Below are 21,933 nucleotides of genomic sequence, written 5' to 3'. Positions count from 1 at the left end.
TTAATATCTGCCATACACACGTGCAAAACTGAATCTCATAAGGCCAGAATCCAGACATTCCTACCAAAAGGAAGTCAAGTGAAAGAAAGAGTAGCAGAGCCTTTGTGAAGAGAAAATTGTCTTATCCTTCACCAGTGTCAGAATGTGGAAGTGTTTACAAAATGCTCATTAAAAGAAAAAGGGGTTGCAAGATAAAAATGAAATCTGGTGTACAAGTTTACACTGGGGAGATAAGAAAAGGCTAGGCCCTATAGGGGATTTTGCTATCCAATTACTGCAACCTGACTTTTGGCGGGGGGGTGGGGAGTAGTGCAGGGGGAGGGGAAGAAGAGGAAGCGTTTTCATACTTGTGTCGTGTCCAGTGACATAAGACATTTACACTCCACAAGATAAAACCGCCACTTAGAGCCCAGAGGAGTTAAACCTTCCTAGGTTGAGCTGGGGAGCTGAGTAGAGTCATGGGTTCTCTGGTCCTGCAGCTGAGCGCTGTCTTCTGCCTGATGGCTTGCTCGGTTTCAGGCAGCCCCATCATGGGCCTTGAGCAGTCACCCCTGGAAGAAGACATGCCCTTCTTCGACGACATCTTCACAGAGCAAGACGGTATGGACTTCAACACACTGCTACAGAGTATGAAGGATGAGTTTCTCAAGACGTTGAACCTGTCCGACATTCCCCAGCAGGACACAGCCAAAGTGGATCCTCCAGAGTACATGCTAGAACTCTACAACAAATTCGCCACGGACCGGACCTCCATGCCATCTGCTAACATCATCCGGAGCTTCAAGAACGAAGGTAAGCTGGCTTGTGTTTTCACCTATGAAACCTTGGCTTTGCTTTTTCTCAAGAAGCAATTAGTAAACATCCACGTGGGAGAGGATGAACTCATGGACATGCATGGCTCAGACACAGCACATCAACTGTTCTACTTCAAAAACGCTATAAAATGTCTATTAACGAAAAAACGCAAAATGTCCATGGTTCATTCCAGCATCAGAAAAGGTTCATTCCAGAAATTCCAGCATAAGAACCAGTTCTTGATAGTGGACACTAAGTATCAAAAAAATCTGAACACTAAGTATCAAAAAAAAAAAAACCCATAAATGTTGATCTGTTGCTCTGTCTTGTCTGCTACTTTCTAAACAAAACTTGATTTCTATCTGGGGTTGATAAAAATTTGCCAATTTGCCAACTTTTCCATAGATCAAAAATGGTAAAAACAATAAAAAGAAATTAGAAATGTGGGGTTTGTGCTTCATCCAAACTCTGGGTGAGTTTCCGATTGTGACTTTATTTAAGCAGTGTTCTGATAGAGTGGGGACTGCATTTGAAAGATTCTTCTAATGCTGCTTTGTGTTTAATGAGCCATGATAAGACCCCAGGAAGTGCACAGGACCCAGCTAACAGTCCAGCTTATTGTGACTGTGACTTTATGAAGAGTGATGTACAAATTTCAAATTGAGATTCCTACCCCTCAGATCTTTAATTGAGTCAGCAAACTAACCCTTTCTTCATATGGTACTAGTAGAAAAAAATATGATATTGATGATAGAGGCTGTGGATATAGAGAAACTGGCTCTTTATTGTTTATTTACCAATTGTGCTTCCGTAGACACTGGGCCAGTAAAAACGAGGTTTGATCAAGGTTTGCCAGATGCTCTTGGAAGCAGAAGGCGGTATCATGAAACAGCTCAGGAGTGCTGAGAGCTAGCTGCCTTGGGAAGATGTGACTAAGGGATGGGAGCCCCAATTTCCCCCTGTAAAACTCTGTGACACAGATAAGTGAATCACAAGCAGCTAGAGGCAAGAGAAGGCTTGTTGTTAGGAGGTGCTGGGCAAACCATGATGACTTTTAATGAATTGCTTAATATTCTAGGTGCTAGAGTAAACTCTGAATGGTTATTCCTCAGACACCAAGATAGTGTTTGCTTTTAAAATTCAGCTGGTCACCACCATTTCTATTTACTAGCATATTTCTGGTGGAAACTGCAAGCAGAGATTTCAGATTCCTTTGAAGGCAAGTCTAAGAGGGAAAGAGCAACCTCCTGAAGGAGCCTGTCTCAGCATCCTCCTCTGAGCCATGATCCAGCTTAGGCATGTTGGGAATGCAGTCTAGCTCAGACACAGGGGGTATGTGGTCTAGCTCAGGCACAGGGGGAATGTGGTCTAGCTCACACACAGAGAGAATTCAGTCTAGCTCACACACAGGGAGAATTCAGTCTAGCTCAGACACAGGGGGAATGCAGTCTATCTCAGACACAGGGGGAATGCAGTCTAGCTCAGGCACAGGGGAATGTGGTCTAGCTCAGGTACAGTGGGAATGTGGTCTAGCTCAGGCTTGGTGGAAATGAATTATTCCACTCTTATTTCGTGCTCCTCACATGGAAGAGCAGGTGATAAAGGTGAGAATGTGAGCAAGCTTACCACTACTGGGGGAAGATCAGACTTGGGGACACCTAGCCATTCACCCCCTTGCACTTATACAATCTAGAGGAAGACTCATATAGCAGAGGACATGTGTCCCCCTCACCAGGCTCTCCCTGTTGGCTGTTGTCATCCATCTATACATCTTTTGTGTTTGCTCAGTGACATGAGCTAGGAGGCAAAGACCAAGAGTACTCCAAACCTAATTCATCTTTGAATGGGTGTCACATGCAAGGTGGAAAACGTGGCTTCAATTCTCAGCTTGGTTCCATCCTCTGTATTGTCTAGGAAGTCAGATCTATACATGGAGGCTTGGTTTCTTCTGGTGCAGAACTAGCATCAGATCCATGTATGCATTGTGGGCGTCATTATGACAGTCACACAATTTGCAGAGCAATTGACATGTGAAATCTGTCAGACTTAATTCTCTTGCTCTAAAATGTGACTTTTCTATGGATCTCTTATCACATATACAAAGAACTGTATGTGGTTTTATTTAGTTAAAGGTTGGTGTGTGTGTGTGTGTGTGTGTGTGTGTGTGTGTGTGTGTGTGTGTGTGTGCTGCTTTGTTTTGTTTTAAGCTGGCTTTGAACTCACCACATGTAGCCCAGGCTGGCCATGAAATATTCACATTTAAATTTAAAACACTGTAAACAATTTCTTTTGATACAATATTTTACTATGAATCCCAGATTGGTCTCAAACTCACAATCCTTCTGTCTCAATCTCTTGAATATGAGCTTATTTTTTAAAAGCACATCTTCATTGATGTATAGTTAATATATAGAAATCTGCATGTATTTAATGTGCATAATTTAAGTGTTTACAAGTGTAAATATCCACTGAGGTCCCCCCAATTAGTAAAGATCCCTCAAAGCTTCTCCATTCCAAAGAGCATTCTTTCTGTACTTCTCTCATGGAGGAGCAATAGCCTGCTCTCCCATCTTTGGGTTTCCAAGACAGCAAGTGCACAGGTGACCCCTAGTGGGATGAACTCAAAGGAGCCAAGGTCTCGAGGGGGAGGCCCAAGGTAGAGAAGGGGAAGCGATGCAGGAGGGCTTTCTTTCCAAGAATCAGAAGAAGGTCCTCAAAGGTACAGAATACAGAGGAGGGTGTGTCGTTTTCGAAGGGAAAGCTGTCAGTCAAATAGGATAAAGTATTCATTCAACTGATCAATAAATATCCTTGGGCACCTGCAGCATCCTGTGTAGAGAATGGACAGGAACCAGGGCTTGATCAGAATGTCAAGCCCCGGTTACAGCTGCTCCAGCCACACCCATGACCTCAGGGCCCTCCCCTAAGTCAGTGTCCCCACTGCCACTGTGAAGATAATCTTAGCATCCAGAGGAAGCTGTGAAAAAACTACATGTTTTATTTATGTAAACTTAAAAAGCCCACACAGCTATCAGCTTAAGGGCAAACTTTAAGCCTTTTGAGAGTAAGTATCAAGCCATCAGCTAAAGAAGGGTGCTGAGATAGTGTGGGCCAGAGAATCCATTGAGATCACCAGTTGAGTACACTGTTGGGGAAAGGTTGCCCAGGAGAACAGAGGACACTTGGTTGCAGATCCCTGGCATCTTGGTGTCATAATCCTTGGATACTCTGATGTCAAATGTCTCAGTCCTTGTAGAGACAAACTATCTGAGGCGAGTACACAGAAACTCTTGGTTCTCTGTGAAATTCTCACATTAAAAAATAGTATCAGGCCTGGCATGGTGTCATATGCCTGCAAAGTGTCTCAGGGAGCAAAGACTAGAGGACTCTGCAAGTTACAGGGCAGCCTGCTCTACACAATGAGTTATATACCAGCCTGCTCTACACAGTGAATTATATAGGCCAACCAGGGCCACACCAGATCTTGTCAAAAAAAAAAAAAAAGCAATATGAAATCATTTGGAGACATGCTTCTGATAATAAAGTACCTTTAACAAGCTATTTCATATAGATCTCGGGTGGTTTGTGTATCCAACTCCATGCTGGCTGCTAGTGAATAAATAGCACTAAGGTAATCTATCAACCCTGCACCCCAGATGCATCTTCTCTCACTCACTCAGGGACAGCCACATGCTCCAGAACCAGTTTAGCAAGGTTCTGTTGACCTTGCTGAACTTTGTTACGTAGGGTAGGGACAGGGTCAGCAAACTTCCTCTGTAAAGGCCAGATAGTCCATATCTAACTCCGCCTCTGCAGGGCAAAATTAGCCAGACATGGTCCAGCAATACCCAAGGGGGGCTATGCTTTGGTGAAACTTTATTTCCAACAACATGTGACAGTCCCAGTTTGGTGCATGAGTGTCACAACCCTGGTCTATGGAGATCTTCCACGAAGACCAGTGGCCAGCCAACCACATGGAGATCACTGCCCATCACAAAGCTTCAAAGTCTTTAGTCATGAGCTAGTTCAGAACAATCTCCATGATCATGGCTCATTGCTGGATGGACAAAGAGAGGGCTTGTCTGCAGTGACAAGGTTATTCCCAGTTCTGTCCCCAGGAGGCAGCTCAGGCTGGGCAAGTTTTCTTTTCTTCTTATTCCACAAATAAATAGTTGCTTTATTTTGTAGCATACCTATCGAGTCTGATTTCTCATAAATATTTGTCTTTTTTAGATCTGTTTTCTCAACCGGTCAGTTTTAATGGGATCCGGAAGTACCCTCTCCTCTTCAATGTGTCCATCCCTCACCATGAAGAGGTCATCATGGCCGAACTCAGGTTGTACACACTGGTACAAAGAGATCGTGTGATGTATGATGGTGTGGACCGGAAGATCACCATCTTTGAAGTACTGGAGAGTGTCGAGGGTGGCAAGGATGAAAGGAACATGCTGGTCTTGGTGTCAACAGAAATCTATGGAATCAACAGTGAGTGGGAGACATTCGATGTCACGGATGCCACCAGACGTTGGCAAAAGTCAGGCCCATCTACCCATCAGCTGGAGATCCACATCGAGAGCACACAAAACCAAGCTGAAGATACCAGAAGGGGTCAACTGGAAATAGATATCAGTGCCCAGAACAAGCACGACCCTTTGCTTGTTGTGTTTTCTGATGACCAAAGCAATGACAAGGAGCACAAAGAGGAACTGAGTGAAATGATAACTCATGAGCAAGATCTGGACCTGGACATAGACATGGATGGTTTTTCCAGCAGACCTGATGAAGAGGCCTTGTTGCAGATGAGGTCTAACATGATTGATGACTCTACTGCTCGAATCAGAAGGAACGCCAAGGGAAACTACTGCAAGAAGTCCTCACTCTACATCGACTTTAAGGAGATTGGTTGGGACTCCTGGATCATCGCGCCACCTGGGTATGAAGCCTACGAATGCCGTGGTGTCTGTAACTACCCTCTGGCAGAGCACCTCACACCCACAAAACATGCTATTATCCAGTCCTTAGTCCACCTCAAGAATTCCCAGAAAGCTTCCAAAGCCTGCTGTGTGCCCACGAAGCTGGATCCTATCTCCATTCTCTATTTAGATAAAGGTGTTGTCACCTACAAGTTTAAATACGAAGGAATGGCTGTGTCTGAATGTGGCTGTAGATAGGATAGGATAGGAGTCCCATGGCTTATTTAATAACTGCAAATGTGTATATTTTGTGTTTTATTTAATGAAACTATTTAATGAAGGTGTACAGATAATAGAGGTTGCCACCGTAGGGAAGTGGACAGGTCAGTGTGCTGTAGAAAATGCATATTTTGCTATATAATCCAGTCCCTTCCATTTTTCTTCTTTGGACTCTCATTTCCCAGTGATACCATCTCTAACAACAAAACACAGGCCTGTACCAATTATCCTCTATGTCAGTTTGGAAAGACCAGCCCCTAAAGGGAAATAGTGTCAACACATAGATATTTGTGCATGTTTGTGCAGGTGCACATGGACTTATGGAAATCTTTTTGTCCAACAGAGTCAGACTATACTGATATATGTGAGTGGCTTCCTCCAGGAAGTCTTATTATAGGATATGGGATTTGGGGTACGAAAGTTCATATCACGAGTTTAACCATCTAGAGAAGCATATCTTCCAAAAGTTCTGGGAATGTGAATGTAGTTGTATCTGCCATGGTTCAGAGCAGCAGGCTGGATGAGCAGACTGCAGGTTCAAGAGGTGGGTGGGGTTGTCAGATACACAAAGCAAATGGCCCTGACAGGCAATGGTCCCAGAGATGCACTTGCAAAGAAAGGGCCCCTGGGCCATATACTCCAGAGGACAGTGCCTGGTCAAGAAAGACGGGGGTGGAGGATGCCAGGACCGACTCCCCCTCAGTTAACAGGAGGCAAGGTCACATGTGCCAGCCTTTGCTACTGTAGAGAGCCTTAGAGGTAGGGGGGGCACAGATGCTGCCCTCAGGTGTGATGGTAAAATAATCACAATTCTAATGTGATAGTTAAATCTTTTTGAACAAAAATAAAATTATCCAAGACTAAGAGGACTATCTGGAGGGAGCTATTTGATAGACTCTACTGAAAATAGTCTTCATTTTCTGACTTCCCTCTCTTGCTGGCCACCTCTGCTTTCTTTCACCTTCTTCCCTTTGTTTAACTTCCTGCCCATCCTGCCTCTTGTTTTCTTGCTTTTCTCTCCCTTCATCACCCATGACCTGGGCTGGGAGGAAGCACTTGAAAACATTTTCACTCAGTGTGAAATCAGTTAGTGATTTGACTTCTAGACTTATTCTTGAAATTTAACTTGATCTGAATTTAGCTATATCCCTTATGCTATGATTTTTGTGAAGAATACAGAATAGAAGAAGACTAGAGTCTGAGCAAATATATCCAAACCCATGAATTAGTAGACTCATAAGCAGGTGACTCAAATGTTGACCTTAAACTTTGAAATCAGCCTTGGTCTTGTAAGGAACCCCGTAGCATTTCCATTCTTCCCACTCTGCCCTCCTTGCATTTTGAAATTATTGTCCATCATCTGGTGGGTTGTAAGGACACTGAGACCCTGGCTCCAGTCCTAAAGCTTCCTGTTAGACTCCTGGACTCTATACAGGAGGAGCTAGAGCTGGAAGATCCTAAGTCACCCCAGCATCAGCAGATGGGTGACACAGTGATTCACATCAGAAGCAGGAATATGGCTTATAGTACATTGCCCAACCCTACCCTATTGGTTATAGATATTAATTTCGAGCCAGCTATTAGCTTCCTTTCCATAAACTTCTTATTGGTTATATATTCAGATTGTTCTGTCAAGGAAAGGTATTTTCTGAATTTGAACTTCAACTCCATATATCTAGCTGGTCAAAATGCAAATCTCAGAGTTGTTGCTGCCCTGAAAGGGGAATATTTTGATCATAAGTAGGAACACAGGGAGGATATTGAGTTGGCTAAGATGGATATTCAACTAAAAAGAATCCACATAGCCTCTTTGTAACACCATGTGTTTGAGCACATGCACAAATCTGTATACATATAGCTGGCATTGGATAGCCATGCCAGCATCCCCTGAGGAAATGGTACAGCCTTCATACTCCATGGTACACCACATATACTCATACTCCACGGTACTGCCTGTCCTTCTTTCTCAAGGACACTATCATAGACATATAATGAAATCTCAGTTTGGCAGGAATAGTTTCTTCTTAGGTTCTAGTCATGGCTCCACAACCAGTCTAGGGTAGATAGAAGCTCAGCTCTGTAATTTCAATAGTTTAGATGTGTCGTGTGATGCCAAATGACTTGCAAACTCCAGGGAAACATGACAGCCAGATCTGGGGAAGTGCATGCTTTCTGGCCATAGAACAACACTGACATTAACATCTGATATGAGAGGTGACAGCTCTTGTATCCCACCATGCTCTCTGCTGCTCACTCAGCCAGCTCCTCAAGAGACTTAGTTGAGCTGTTGAAAGGAGGTGACAGTTGAGGCTGTCTGCGTGTCTCACATGTTGCTCCATTTACTAGAGTGCAAATATGATCTATATTTTTCATGATGGTCGTCTTGTAGAAAGGTTGAATAGTCACATATTGGACATTCAAGTGTTGCTGTTTTCATTACTGTTATGAATTTTGCTGCCTTATCAAAAAGTGAAATGACAAAAGCTATACATAGGATTCTTCTCCCTTCTCCCAGCAGCTGCCTGCAGTCCGTCTACTCCATTGCCTTAACCTGAAGCCACAGAATGGGTAGGTTATCAGGAAATTAAAACTTAGGGATACATTGCTGTAATGACAAATCGTCCACTATGGCCAGCCCATACCAGTCTTGTTTTATTTTTGTTTCTTACGCTTTAATGGCAAAAGCTGATAAACCTAATGACTCTTGAGGGAAACTCTAGCAGGGGCACTTGGGCATCCCAACATCAGCATGACCATGTAAAAGTTTCAAGGCTTCTTACTATTTATTATTATATTTATTTTTGTAATATAGTGTAGAATACTGAATATTTTATTTTTGTGTGTGTGAGACATCCTCTTGAAAGAATAGCTTTCCCTGAAGCCCATAGTGTACCCTGTCCAGAGTGTAGCTCAATTAGAATAGAAATATATGTGTGTTGGCTTCTGCTTTTTGCATCAAACTTATTTTAAGGGATCCGGCCATAGCTTTGTGTGTTTGTGTCTTGTGGGCAAGTTGTGAGTCTCTCTCTGTATCTGCTGATTTGTAAATAGCAGAGTTTAAACTGAAGTACAGATCTTTCCAAACACATTTTGTCAGTAAATGGTATGCCTTCCCCTAAGTCAACCTGGGCACTTCATCATGAGAGAGAAACCTGGTCAGCCATAAGCAAATAATTATTACTCTGTCAATGGAAATGGCATTTAATTGGACCCCCCAAAATAGGGCCCTTTTCTCTAAAAATATCCATTGCCTCCCTGAACTGCCAACTCAGACACACAATTGTACCAAAAAACCCAAGGGCATTAATGTAGTGATTAATCCAAGTTGACCTTCCAGCATCCTGCCCTTTTCCAGTGTGAAGCATTCAGTCTGGAAACTTAATGATGAAATACTTTTTAAAAATTACTAGAGTATTATCATCTTTTTGTAATTTATATTCTTCCAGTGAAAGATATGTTCGTATGAAGGAATTTATATCTCAAATTTTACCAAATTCATAAGGTGCAGCAGTGTTTAGGCAAAATCTTTTGTCATTTATTTGCAGCGCAGTGTAGATCCCTTTCAGTCACTGAACCCCGCACTGGCCCACTTAACCCTCCACAGCTCTGTTAGTTCATGTGTGGTGGAAAAGGAACACTGGTTTTCTGTGTGTCTTCTTGTTCCCAAAGACATTTGATTTTACTCATTTAGTAAAAGGGGGAGAGCTAAACCTGCACCACACCAGCACAAAGAGGATGTTTCCACGAAGGGACACACCTCTTGGAGAATGACCATTTGCGGTGATCAATTCATTTCTATCTCACTTGCACACTGGTGTTTGTGAGCTACTGGCCTAATTGCGGTGTGGGGCTTGCTGCTAGCTCTCGCCCAGCAGGCTTGGGGGCATCCAGGAAATTAGTTGATCCCTAGACACACGAAATCAGCTAAGCACAGCCATGTTCTTAAGGTAAAGCAAGTTCATCATTCATGTTCAGATTTACTAGCAGCTAGACCAAAAGGAAGATGGAAATAAATATTTTACACTCTGTTCATTAAGCAAATGTGTATATTAGAGTCATCCTGTTAAATAAAATGAAAAATTATTTTGACAATAACCTTTGGCAGTTTATTTTTTTAAGATGCAATCTCGCTCTCTTTTCTACCCTCCTCTTTTTGTACTTCCACATCACAGTATACCCAGATGGGATAAAACTTCTTGCTTAATTAGTGGAAAACTATTTGAAGGGACAATAAGCCGCACTGAACTCCTGATTTTGCTGGTTCTTCTCATCAAACATGATTCTTGTAAACTCCAGGAATGCTAGCAACAGATGAGGAAAATGAATTGGCTGGCCCCTCTTTGCTAATAACTGAAAGCTGTTTCTTTGAATCCTGATTGCATTATATTAAAGAGCAATTAGTTTGGAAAGTATTCAGGTTAAATTTGATTGACCTTTCATTACTGAAGGTCACATGATATCAAGTTTAAAGGGGGATGTGTATAGCTGCCTAGTGTGTCCTACTCTATACAGACATGCAGATACACCTAGATTCTCTGCAAAGGTTAGTTAAAGATGGGTGTCCTGACTTCTTAGGGAACTCTACTGCTGTTCTGTGCTCAGTTTAACAGGTAGTTTGGGTCACTTTGTGTGAAAGTCACTAGGGAAGCACAGAGGTCTTTAGAGCCCCGGGAAATACACAGGGAGCATCTGAGCATGTGAGGTGTGTGTCTCCCTGCTATGCATGGAAGCATGCAGACGAATTGTGCGTGTTCTGGAAGGAAGTTCATTCCCATGGCAGCATGCAGGACTTGAAGGGCAGGGAGACAGCCTATGGAAGAACATGCTTCCTCCCTTCCGACCTTCTTCTGCCTCTCCGGAGTGGACTCCAGCATCCTGGCTGGCAGGACTCCAGCATGTGTGACAGGGAGCACAGCCCTTGTCCTCGGATGAGCACTGACAAGGTGAGGCGGAGTTCAGTCCTGGAGGGCAGAGAGCAGGGTCCTTCTCAAGGACTTAGGCCAGGCCTGGACTAAGGTGCTAGGGAAGCCATCCTCATGACACAGCTTTGAATTCTTTAGCAGCCTATCCATTCTTCTGTAAATAATTCCATTTATAGATGCTGCTCAGGGTGTGAGGCCTGGAGCTTTTCTCCACATGTGGTCTGACATGGGCAAGGCCACTCTGATTGGCTACTTCATTCTGCATGGCTTTTTTTTTTTTTTTAACTGAGGCAACTGGGATGCACTGGGCAGAGCAGAGGGGCAACTAATTTTAGGCGGTAGCATATAATAAAGGGTGAGAAAATTATGGATTGAACTTGTATGAACTGATCTTTGTGGTGTTGAGAGAAAAAGATATGGGACTCCAGCATGTGACTCTGGTCACATGGACAAGAGCCCGCTTTTGCACCGAAGAGGCTCTTTGTAAATAAGGGGTATATTTGGAGGTGAGAGCTTGTTAGCTTGGTGGTTATAAATGGATTATGTGATTATCTTGGACTCTGTCTCCTCAACTGTGGGCTTAAAGAACAGCTCCTGCCTTCTCTTGCCCTCCAGTATCTCATCCACCCCAAGAAAGCTGGGAAATGCATAGACACACAACCTAGTTTTACTATGAAATGAGACTCTTAGAGTCTGACAACAATTTAGACCCCTTAGCTGAAGTTGAGATTTTCTGGTTAAGAGGCATAAAATGCATCAAGACTTGGCCGAGCAATTTCACAAGCAGAGGCCCGGGGATGTTTTTGGCAAGTCCAACTTCTAATTAGCATTGTTGCCTAAATGTATAACAGGCCGATGAATGATGAGGAAACACCAGAAGACCCACGTGAAAAACATTTGGCAAAACACACAGTTGTGTTTAAAGATAAAGGTAAAAAGAAAAGGCAAACCAAGACAGAGGAACCGTGAGACGTTAAAAGAGATTAAAGAGCCCTGGCAGCACCTCGTATGCGGAGTGAAACTGAGAACGTTCTAGAGGGGCAGAGAGGACGTTTTGTTGTTGTTAGTTCTCAGCTGCCTGGTGGTATGTCTGACTTTATCAATTACACCCTCTCAAATGGACATTCATCTTACAAATCTATACGGCAATTGCAATTTCTCTGAGGTGAGAAGCTGCACCGGAGTTGGACTAGGTGTCTCTCTGTTTGCTGTGATGTTGGGAGGTGTCTGTATACACATGGGATCTCTGCCCTGTGGGCAAACTGGGCAGAAGGATCGGATGGGGGAAGTAAGCATTCTTCAGTGTGGAAAACCTGATGTCTAAAAATGAACCACAAGACGTTTTCCTGAAATAGTCAAGTTCAACCCTCCATTCCCCGAAAGGAAGCATGCTTTTCAGGCAAGAGACCATCTGTTCCAAGTGTTTAGAGAACACTCTCCATCCCTGGGAATTTAAACTTCCTTGCACCCGGTTCAATGTTTGATAAGGAAAGGGCGCTAACAAGATGGAAACTGAGTTACTAAATTAAGAAATCCAGGCAGAACAGAAACCAGCCCCCAAAGTTATTTTGTTTATGCTCCATCTGTTTTAATTAACATAATATTTACATGAGACCTGATTCTGTTATGTTTTTTACTGTAGCCATCGTATGTTTTATGTTTTTCCTTCTTTCTTTTTTGAAGGTTTTGCAAAAATACAATTGCAAAAGCCTGTGAGGTTTAGAGATGGACTCAAAGCATAATGTTCTAGCTCCCAGGGCCCCCTTCTTGACTCAGTATGAGGTCAGACATCAGTTCCACAGGCTGGTTAGTGAAACTTAAACCTAAGATAAATAGTATGATTTTACTATAAACAGTTCTCAAATATTGTACAAGGCGTTCTTACTCTAAAAGTCTTTGGTGTTTACCTCAAGTTCAGACTTAATTGCACGTTTTTGTTTGTGGAATCTGGCAGCCTGTGCATGATGGCTCAGTAGGTTACAGGATGGGAAAGAGGTTTGCTTATGCATCCCTGAAGGGGCTGTCAGGGACCTGCAGTCAGGGCTCATGGCTGAAGAACTGCACCTGCTCAATCGCAACTTGACAAACCACAGGAATTCCTAACACTTTGTCAGGTCATTTCCTAGCGTCATCTGAGCCTCTGTCTTCTTAGTGAATTGTTTGGAAACTTGCAGGCCTGTGACCCGAGGGCCGGTTGTTGACCCCTGAAATGACCCGCCCAGATTCTTGTGCACTGATGTCCAAATCTTGACTCTAAGAGTATCTCATTATTGCTACTGTTGCCATGTGACAAGCCACACCCAGGAAGCTCTTTAGATGATGACAACTGGGTTGATTCAGTTTTGAGATGTCCTTGGTCTGATGGTGGCAGGGATACCACCAAGGCAAGGGCACCTGGGACAGAGCTTTGCAGGTCTCCGTTTTCTCTCACCAAAATGCTCCCAGAGTGCTTGTTCTGCCCTCAAATGTGCAGCATCCCTCTTTCAACATCCCTCTGGGCAAATGTGAGTCACTAACCAATTCAGACTCAAGGGAGAGATGGCGACCCTGCCTCCTGCTGACAGGATGGGGCTAAATTCTCAAATGAATGCATCAGACAAGTTGGTCACATGTAAGTTTGTTGCTATGACTGAGCTTACAGAGTGACCTAAGGTCCCACCATTTTCCCACCAGTGAAGGTCACAGACTTCTTCTGACCCCGGATTTCCTGGTTTGGACTTCGACTTACATCCTTCGTGTCTCTTCTGTTCTCAAACACAAGGGACACACTCCAGGACCTCTCCTCTGAAGCAGCTCTCACTACATCGGACCTGATGGACAGCCCATCCCCCACCCAGCCCCATTTTAACAGTCAGCTCAGTAAATTAAGATATATCAGATGTGAACTAACAGTCACTAAAATCAGCTTTTACGGAATATTTGTGGGCATGGAAAATGCTTTCTAGTAGCACAACCGATTTCCTTAAGTCAAGTCATTTTTAGTTTTTAAATACTTAGTAACTCAAAATATCTTATACATTCAAACCAAAGACATAGACTCTTGCAGCCCCCCCCCACTTTGTATATTTTAAATCCATATATATTTTTCTTCCTTTTGGAACTACCTAACAACAACAATAATAAATGTAACTTATCTGAAGTTATCTTACCAATGAGTAGAAGTATCAGTGCTAACACTAGATTTCTTAGCATCTAAGATGAGGACTCAGCGTCATGCAAACAACATGTTTCAGTGAAGTTTTACTCTGACATCTGCCCGATACCTTATATTTTTTACGAGAACTAAAACAAAGAACCCCAGATTCTATGTACTGCATTTTGAGCTTTTCCAAACTTTAATAAACATGCTTGAACAAATGCCAGGTATTAATACATGAATCTAGCCATATATTATTGTTCTAAGTAGGAGCCACACAGTGTAGCTGGATGCCATGTGCTTGAGGAGCTGCAAAGCGAAAGGCACAGTGCTTTTGAGACAGCCCAGGACATGGTGTTGAAAAGCTGTGTGCAGAGAAAGCAAAGACGGAAGACTGTGTGTCCCCCAGTACCTACAGTAACCCAGTCCCATGATCTGCCACCTTTGGTTTGTTGTGGTTCGCCATGACAACTTCTTATCTCTGATGGATGTTTTTGGATCCAGAGCTGACACTTGAGGAAGTGGCTCCACTTGACTAGCTTGACAAATGGGGCCTGGATATGAAAAGCCAGCAACAGAGGAACAGATTTCTATAGGGCAGATACAGTGGGTGCATTGTAACCAGGGTTTCAAGGCCATCCAAGTTATAGCAAAATAAGGCATTGATGGAAATATGATTACTCCAAAGTTCCAGTATTACCAATTAGATGCAATTAATCAGCGACTTGTAGCTGACTCAAATGCATCAAAGTTCTCACTTTGAATATTACACAGACTCTTAAAACTAATGGTTGGACGGTGGAACTAGATGCAATTCTCATAGTACTTAAGGATTTTACAGAACCTCTTAATATAGTTACTGATTCTCAGTATACAGAGAGAGTCGTGTTACATATTGAGACTACAGAATTTGTTCCTGATAATACAGAATTAACTTCTCTGTTTTTACAATTACAGGAAACTATCAGAAACAGAAGTAATCCTATGTATATTACACATATCAGATCCCATACGGGTCTGCCTGGCCCACTAGCACAAGGCAATGATGAGATTGATCGTTTATTAATTGGAAGTGTGCTAAAAGCCTCAGAATTTCATAAGAAACATCATGTAAATAACAAAGGTTTAAAAAAGGACTTCTCTATCACTTGACAACAAGCAAAGGAGATAGTAAAAAACTGTCCTACTTGTTCCTTTTATAATCAAACTCCATTGCCAGCAGGTTGTAATCCTAAGGGCATTCGGAAAAATGAGGTTTGACAGATGGATGTCTTTCACTTTACAGAGTTTGGAAATTTAAAATATGTGCATCATACCATAGACACATTCTCAGGGTTCCAATGGGCTACTGCTCTTAACTCTGAAAAAGCTGATTCTGTTATTATACACCTGCTAGAGATGATGGCAGTTATGGGTATACCTACACAAATAAAAACTGACAATGCTCCAACATATGTCTCTACAAAATTGGAACAATTTTTCAAATATTATAACATAAAGCATGTTACTGGTATACCACACAATCCTACAGGACAAACAGTGGTTGAGAGATCTAATAAAACACTTAAAGAGATGCTCAACAAACAAGCTTAAAAGACTAAACCCCCCAAACATAGGTTACATAATACTTTATTAACACTAAACTTTCTTAATGCCAATAAAAAAGGACAAACAGCTACAAAAAGACACTAGACTACGAAAAAAACTACTAAACTCAATCAGCCAGTATACTTCAAAGATGTACTAACCTCTACATGGAAACCAGGACATATATTATGTTGGGGTAGGGGTTTTACATTGGTTTCTACAGGAGAAGAAAAACTTTGGATACCATCAAAGTTGATCAAGATTCGACTGAAAAAGGAAAAACCTCTCAACGAGGACAAATGACAGGTATTCTACTAAGGTATATCTCATAAACTAAATAAAAGCCTCCCAAAGAAAAGGGAAGTGTTTTGCTTTTATCTTCACAGGAAAACTCATCTTCAGAAGGCAAAAGACACTACATGGGTAGATACTTAAAAAGAAAAGGTAGCTATAACCATCAAATAGAAGGAATGTGCCATACGGTAAACTTTACAGCTGTCTCTCAAAAAACTCTATTTCTCTTTATTTCCTAGTCCCTATTCAATTAAACCAATGCTGGATTTAGAGGTGGATTTGGCTTTCCTCCTCTAAAATCCAAGCACATTATTTAACTAAGCTTTAGTGTTTCTGTATTGTATCAAGAAGCCAATTGATGTAATACAGAATAAAAAAAGAATTTGGGGACTGTCTTTGTCTTTTCTTGGATCTTTCTCTCAAGGTGTACACCCTTTCATAATTGTTATGCTCTCATGGTTACATTCCCTAGCATGTGTACATACACAAACAAACATTTCTCTGCTAACTGTTTATGTTTGAGTCCCACACAGCCAATAAAGACCTGCCTAACAGCAATCCCTGGACACCCTGGAAAGAAAATGGGCCACATCTCCTCGACTGCACTGGATCCAACTTGCTCCATTTCAACTGACACTCTGGCCAGAGGTTCGGGTACTAACTTCAATCAAGTTGAAGATTTCAAGCGAGATCTTCAATCAAGTAAATCCCATCTAACATGGACTGGATACTAACATTTTCTTTCCACAGGACCCCACATGACTATCATCGTCCCATTTCAACAGAAAGTAACTTAGAAAATGCTATGCCCCCTTTCCCCATTGTTGTCAGTTAGGATAGTGTATATACCTAGTTATAAATAGCTTCCTATTGTTTATGACTTTAGGGTTTAGTTAAAATAGATAGTTATCTTCTTAAGTTTTAATCCTCTTTTAGACTAAAAGGGGAATTGTAGGGGAAGCTGTAGCCACGCCTTCTTAGGGGCTGGCTACAAGAGTACCTGAGGGCTTGTGAGGGCGTGGTCAGAGTGAGTAGGGGGATTGAGTTTTCGGTTTCGGTTTCTCTTTGCTTCTTGCGGTACAGACTACCACCGGCTGGCTGGTTCGCTCTGTAAGTAAGGCTTTTCCCTATTAAATACCCTTATATTTCTACCTGACTCCGTACTGGTAATTTCTTACTATAAACTCCTGCTCCTCAGTGACAACGTCAGACCAATGTGAGGTCCTCTTGTCACACTGGGCTCTTCTCTGCTGCTCTGACACTGCACTGTTGCCTTCCTGCCATCCATACAGCTTTTACCCCTTCTTAGACCATCAAAGGATCCAGGGCTCTATGGGCTGTCAGAATAGGCAACCCCAGGAGCCAGGCAGACAACAGAAGTGAGAAAGCCTGAGGCTGTGGCCCCCAGAGAGCTCGGGTATGCAACTCAGCCAAATGCCAAGATCTGAAGTAGGAATAGAAGATTTAAAAGTTGAGACATTTTCAGTCTGATTCCAGAAAGTAGAATTCTGCGATGGATAAGAGTACAAATTTGAGAGCTCAGTTTGAATTCCAAGTCTTCCTTTCCATCCAGGCCTGGGATGAGCACTGGGAGAGCCCCCTCCTTGCTGACTTACCTCAGCTGTTCACACTAACCTCTTAATTTTGATGTTCTATATCAAACTGCATGGTTTCTTCTTTGCCCAGCTTTTAAGCTATGATAAAGCACACCTGGTTGAATTTGCTATCCTAATCATTTGTAGGTGTGCAGCCAATGATGTTAAATATAATCATAAAGAGAAACCATCACCACTGTCCTCAATAACTTTACTTACCTTGTGAAACAGAAATGATATGTTCATTAGATGGTATCTCTTCAGGCTCTGCTTTACCCCATTGCTGTACTGTAACCCACCATTCTACTTCCTGACACTTATGCTCTCTCTCTCTCTCTCTCTCTCTCTCTCTCTCTCTCTCTCTCTCTCTCTGTCTCTGTCTGTCTCTCTGTCTCTGTCTCTCTCTCTCTCTCTCTCTCTCTCGTGTGTGTTTGTGTGTGTGTGTGTGTGTGTGTGTGTGTGTGTGTGTGTGGTGTATGTGTGCACATGTGTGCTTGCACGTGGAGACAAAGATAGAGGTTGGATGTTTCCCCTTGATTTCTCGAGACCTTGTTACTTGAGGCAGATCGATCACAGAGCCAGAATCTTATTAACTTGTATAAACTGGCATCTGGGATCTTCCTGCTCCCTTCCCTCTCCCTCAGGGCAGGGTTTACAGACATGTGGAGTGTGGGGATCTGAACTCAGATCCTCATGCTTGCACAGCAAGGACTCTACTAATAGAGCGCTCTCTCCAGCCCTGTTTAGAATGTGAGCACACAGGGTTTTGCTTCTGGTAATGTCTTCAAAGTTCATCCGTGTAGTTCCCAGCATGTCAGAATCCCAAACTCATTTGTATACTTCACTGTCTACTACCCAATCATCTTCTGATGGACACTTGAGTTACTTCCACATTTTAGTTATCATAAGTCATGGTGCTATAAACATGAGTTTACAAATATGTCTTTAAGACCCTGCTTCCAATTCTTTTGAATATATATCCAGAAGTGAATCGATGGATCGCACAGTATTTTTATTTTCAGTGTTTTGAGGAGCTATATCTTGGTTTGGGTTTCTATTGCTGTGAAGAGACAGCATGACTACAACATCTCTTACAAAGGAGAACATTTAGCTGAGGCTTGCTTACTGTTCAGAGGTTTAGTACATTATCATCGTGGCAGGAAGTGTGGTGGCAAACAGCAAACATGGTGCTGGAGAGGTAGCTGAGAGTTCTAAGTCCAAATTGGCAACTGGCAGGAAGAGAAAGAGACACTAGGCCTGGCTTGAACATCTTGAAACCCAGGAACACCAGCCCAGGAATGGCACCACTCACCATTGGCTGGGCCCTCACCCATCAATCACTAAGTAAAAAACTGTCTTATAGCTGGATCTTATAGGGGCATTTTCTCAATTGAAGTTCCCTCTCTTCAGATAACTCTAGCTTGTGTCGTGTCAAGTTGATGCAAGACTAGCCAGCACATTGAGGAAACACATCTACCAGCTGATTTGCTTACAGGATCTGTGATGGCTGTGGTGAACATGCATCCCTTCCATTGTTATAGTTTATACCTCTGTTTGATTCTTTGCTGACAATCAGGCACTGAGTGGGTTTTTCCTGACACCCCCACCCCATTCTAGGCATTTTTGTCTGTGATTCCCATCAATGTGCTACTCACAGCATCCTTGAAGCCCCTAATAAGCGTGCTGAGACCCTTTATCCTCGCACAGCTCCTACCCCTAACGTGGGTGGGGCTTCCTTTAACCACGCACACCAATTCCATGGTTTTTGACCTAGTTTGTGTATTGGAATTATCTGAGGAAAAGTCTTCTTTTCTTTTTCTGATTTTTTTAAAATTAAAACATAATGACATCATTTCTCCCATCCCTCCTCCCTCTAGCCCTTCTCTCTTCCCCTCACTTTACTCTGGGGAAGAATGTTCGAAGTAGATTTCTGGTCACACAAGGAAAATCACTCAATCAAGGACATATAACATAGGGCAGGAAGTTCTTAAGCACTTTATTCTCATGATTCTTTTAACTCTTTAAAAACTCAGTTACTCATCTTAAACACTTACATTTATGAGGAGTATTTCCTTTGATATTTATTATGCCAGGAGCTGAAAAGGTTTTTTTTATTTTATTAGTTCAAATTAGGAACAAACTTGCTTCAGATGTCAATCCCTTCTCCCTCTCCCTCCCCTCGGTATACTTGTTAATCCATATTAACCAATTAACTGCACATACATATAAATAACTCAGTTTGGAAACATAAAATACGTAAAAAAAAAAAAGTTGCTATGAAGACAGGCTCCGCATTGCTTCACAATTGGGCAAATCTCATAGGGTCTGGCTGGGAGACAGTTCCTCTTTCCCAGCTGCTACAGCAGCCAGCATGCCACAGTCAGTTATTTTGAATACAGTATATGAAGAAAATTTGGCTTTGTATAAATTTTCAGTTGACAAAAGGGAATATTTTAGTGGCCTGCTTAGTTAACTTCATATAGTCTTCAATGATAGACAGAAACTTAGTGAACAACAGCTCCTCAAATGCTAGCTACACGGATGCATTCTTGGCATTTGTTACAATAAAGCCTCATTATCCCTTTGTACTACTTCACTGGGGTGTGATTCCAAAACAGCAAGTATTTGACACTTGCATAATGGTCTGCTTATAGGCAGTCTAAATATTGATGTATCATCACATGTCATGTGACGTCTGGAACATTCCACTGCCGAATCTGTGAGAGAATGAAAGTGATAAAAGCAAATGATGTCCTAGCATTTGAAACAAAATTAAATGTGAATCTGTGGCTCTTCCCATATGACAAAAGAGCCCTTTCTTGGTAAAAGAGGGTCTGGTGCAGTTGCAGGCTGCGCACTGAGCTAAGCAGTCCTGCAGAGACTCTGCATTTCTCTGTAGTTTGGCTTCCAACCCTTAAACAGATGTTTTCAACTTGAACCTTACATTTACATACAGGAACAGGGTTGGCATTTGAGACTGACAAAGACGCCATGAGGAAAGGTCGTGCAGGTTGTCTGGTTTTCAATTTCCTAAGTCTCCTTTGACAAGTAACACCCACCCAACCCCCACCATCCACTGTGGGACAAGCCCAGAACCCATGAGGGAAACGTGGGAAAGTGATATTGTCTTTCCTTGTAACCTAGCAACCAATCCACATTTTATATCATTGCATAGTTCTGAAGACGATGACATTGAAGTTGGGAAAATAACAATGTCTCACTTTGTAGAGTGCATTTTGTATTTCTTCTGTTTTCTCTGTGTTTATCTATCTAGGTGTTGTTGGTATCCCTAGATATACTTGATGTGGACAGTCGTTTGTGACCTCATGGGAAGTAGCAAACTAGAAGCGGGATTGAGAAGGGAAAAGGAGAGGAAATAACCCTCAATCTCTTGGCCATGGGTTTACAAACTGATGATTCTTGAAACTTTTAGTAAATGACAGTATTTTGCCCATAGCCTTACAGAGCTCATCTTGCTAGAGGGATGGAGAGGAAGAGCAAGAGTCACCACCGGTCCCCAAGCTTTAGGAACCATATAGATGGCCACACTGCCTTGGTTCATTTTGCTGTTTCCTGTTCTGAGGTACAAAACTAAGTGAAGGGACCTAGCTGTTCTACTTGTCAAAATAACACAAGTGTCAGCCTCACGGGCAATTGTGAGGATTAACGGTGATAATCCTCGATGGAAGTGTGTGCCAGTACTGAGGGACCACAGTAGCCACCTCACGGCAGCGCTAATGCTGGAAGCCGGCTCCCTCCTCTGGCTGCCTCCACTTTATGTCCACATATTTTTATTCTTTTCCCCACAGGAAAGGACTTAGCTGGAAGCTGACTTTATCATACATTTATTTATCTGTTTTTGAAAGGTCTTGTGTAGACCAGGCTGACCTCAAACTCACTATAGAGCTGAAGATGACCTTGAACTTGGGAACTCTGGCCGCCATCTCCCAAGTGCTGAGATAATAGGCGTGTGGCAGCACATCTGCTTCCTGCAGTGTTGGGGATGGAACCAGGGCTTCATGTTTGCTAGGCAGGTGTTCTACGCCACTGAACTAGTGATAGCTCTAACTTGATGGTTGGTTTTAATGGACAAGATTCATCAGACAACCTTGGGGGTTTCAGCAGCGTTCTCAGGGAGCTCCTTCTGAACACTTCAAGTGACATCGAAGACATTTTCCAGTTCCTAAGAGAAGGCACCCTGGAGGGGAGCAGCTTGGTTTGAAATGGTCTTCTTTGGCAGTCCCATAGAAGTCCCATAGAAAGAGAACCCAAGTGAAATTTCTGCTATTGTCATCTTTCCAATGACCGCTGGGCCATTTCTTGTCACTCTCTGTTGATGTGAACAACTATTATCTGCTATGTGTTCCTGTCACCACAATGTTTGGGTCAAACACATGGAACCAAAAAACCAC

General features: G+C 42.6%; 1 protein-coding gene across 1 annotated transcript; it reads left to right on the top strand.

Annotated features, from left to right (window-relative positions):
- The first annotated feature begins 458 nt into the window (after window positions 1-458).
- Window positions 459-5,966, top strand: Bmp10 (bone morphogenetic protein 10). The gene is made up of 2 exons (XM_027428733.2): window positions 459-792; window positions 5,029-5,966. Exons 1-2 carry the CDS (start codon window positions 459-461, stop codon window positions 5,964-5,966), a joined length of 1,272 nt encoding a protein of 423 aa, XP_027284534.1.
- The last annotated feature ends 15,967 nt before the right edge of the window (window positions 5,967-21,933 follow it).

Source organism: Cricetulus griseus, chromosome 8 (assembly GCF_003668045.3).
Source record: "Cricetulus griseus strain 17A/GY chromosome 8, alternate assembly CriGri-PICRH-1.0, whole genome shotgun sequence".
Classification (NCBI taxonomy): Eukaryota; Metazoa; Chordata; class Mammalia; order Rodentia; family Cricetidae; genus Cricetulus; species Cricetulus griseus.
Note: the sequence above shows the minus strand (reverse complement) of the source record. Positions and strands in the feature narration are given on the sequence as shown.

Coding starts and splice junctions, on each gene's coding strand:
- Bmp10 (XM_027428733.2), top strand. CDS start 459: ATGGGTTCTCTGGTCCTGCAGCTGAGCGCTGTCTTCTGCCTGATGGCT. Junction 793..5,028: donor CCGGAGCTTCAAGAACGAAG/GTAAGCTGGCTT, acceptor TGTCTTTTTTAG/ATCTGTTTTCTCAACCGGTC.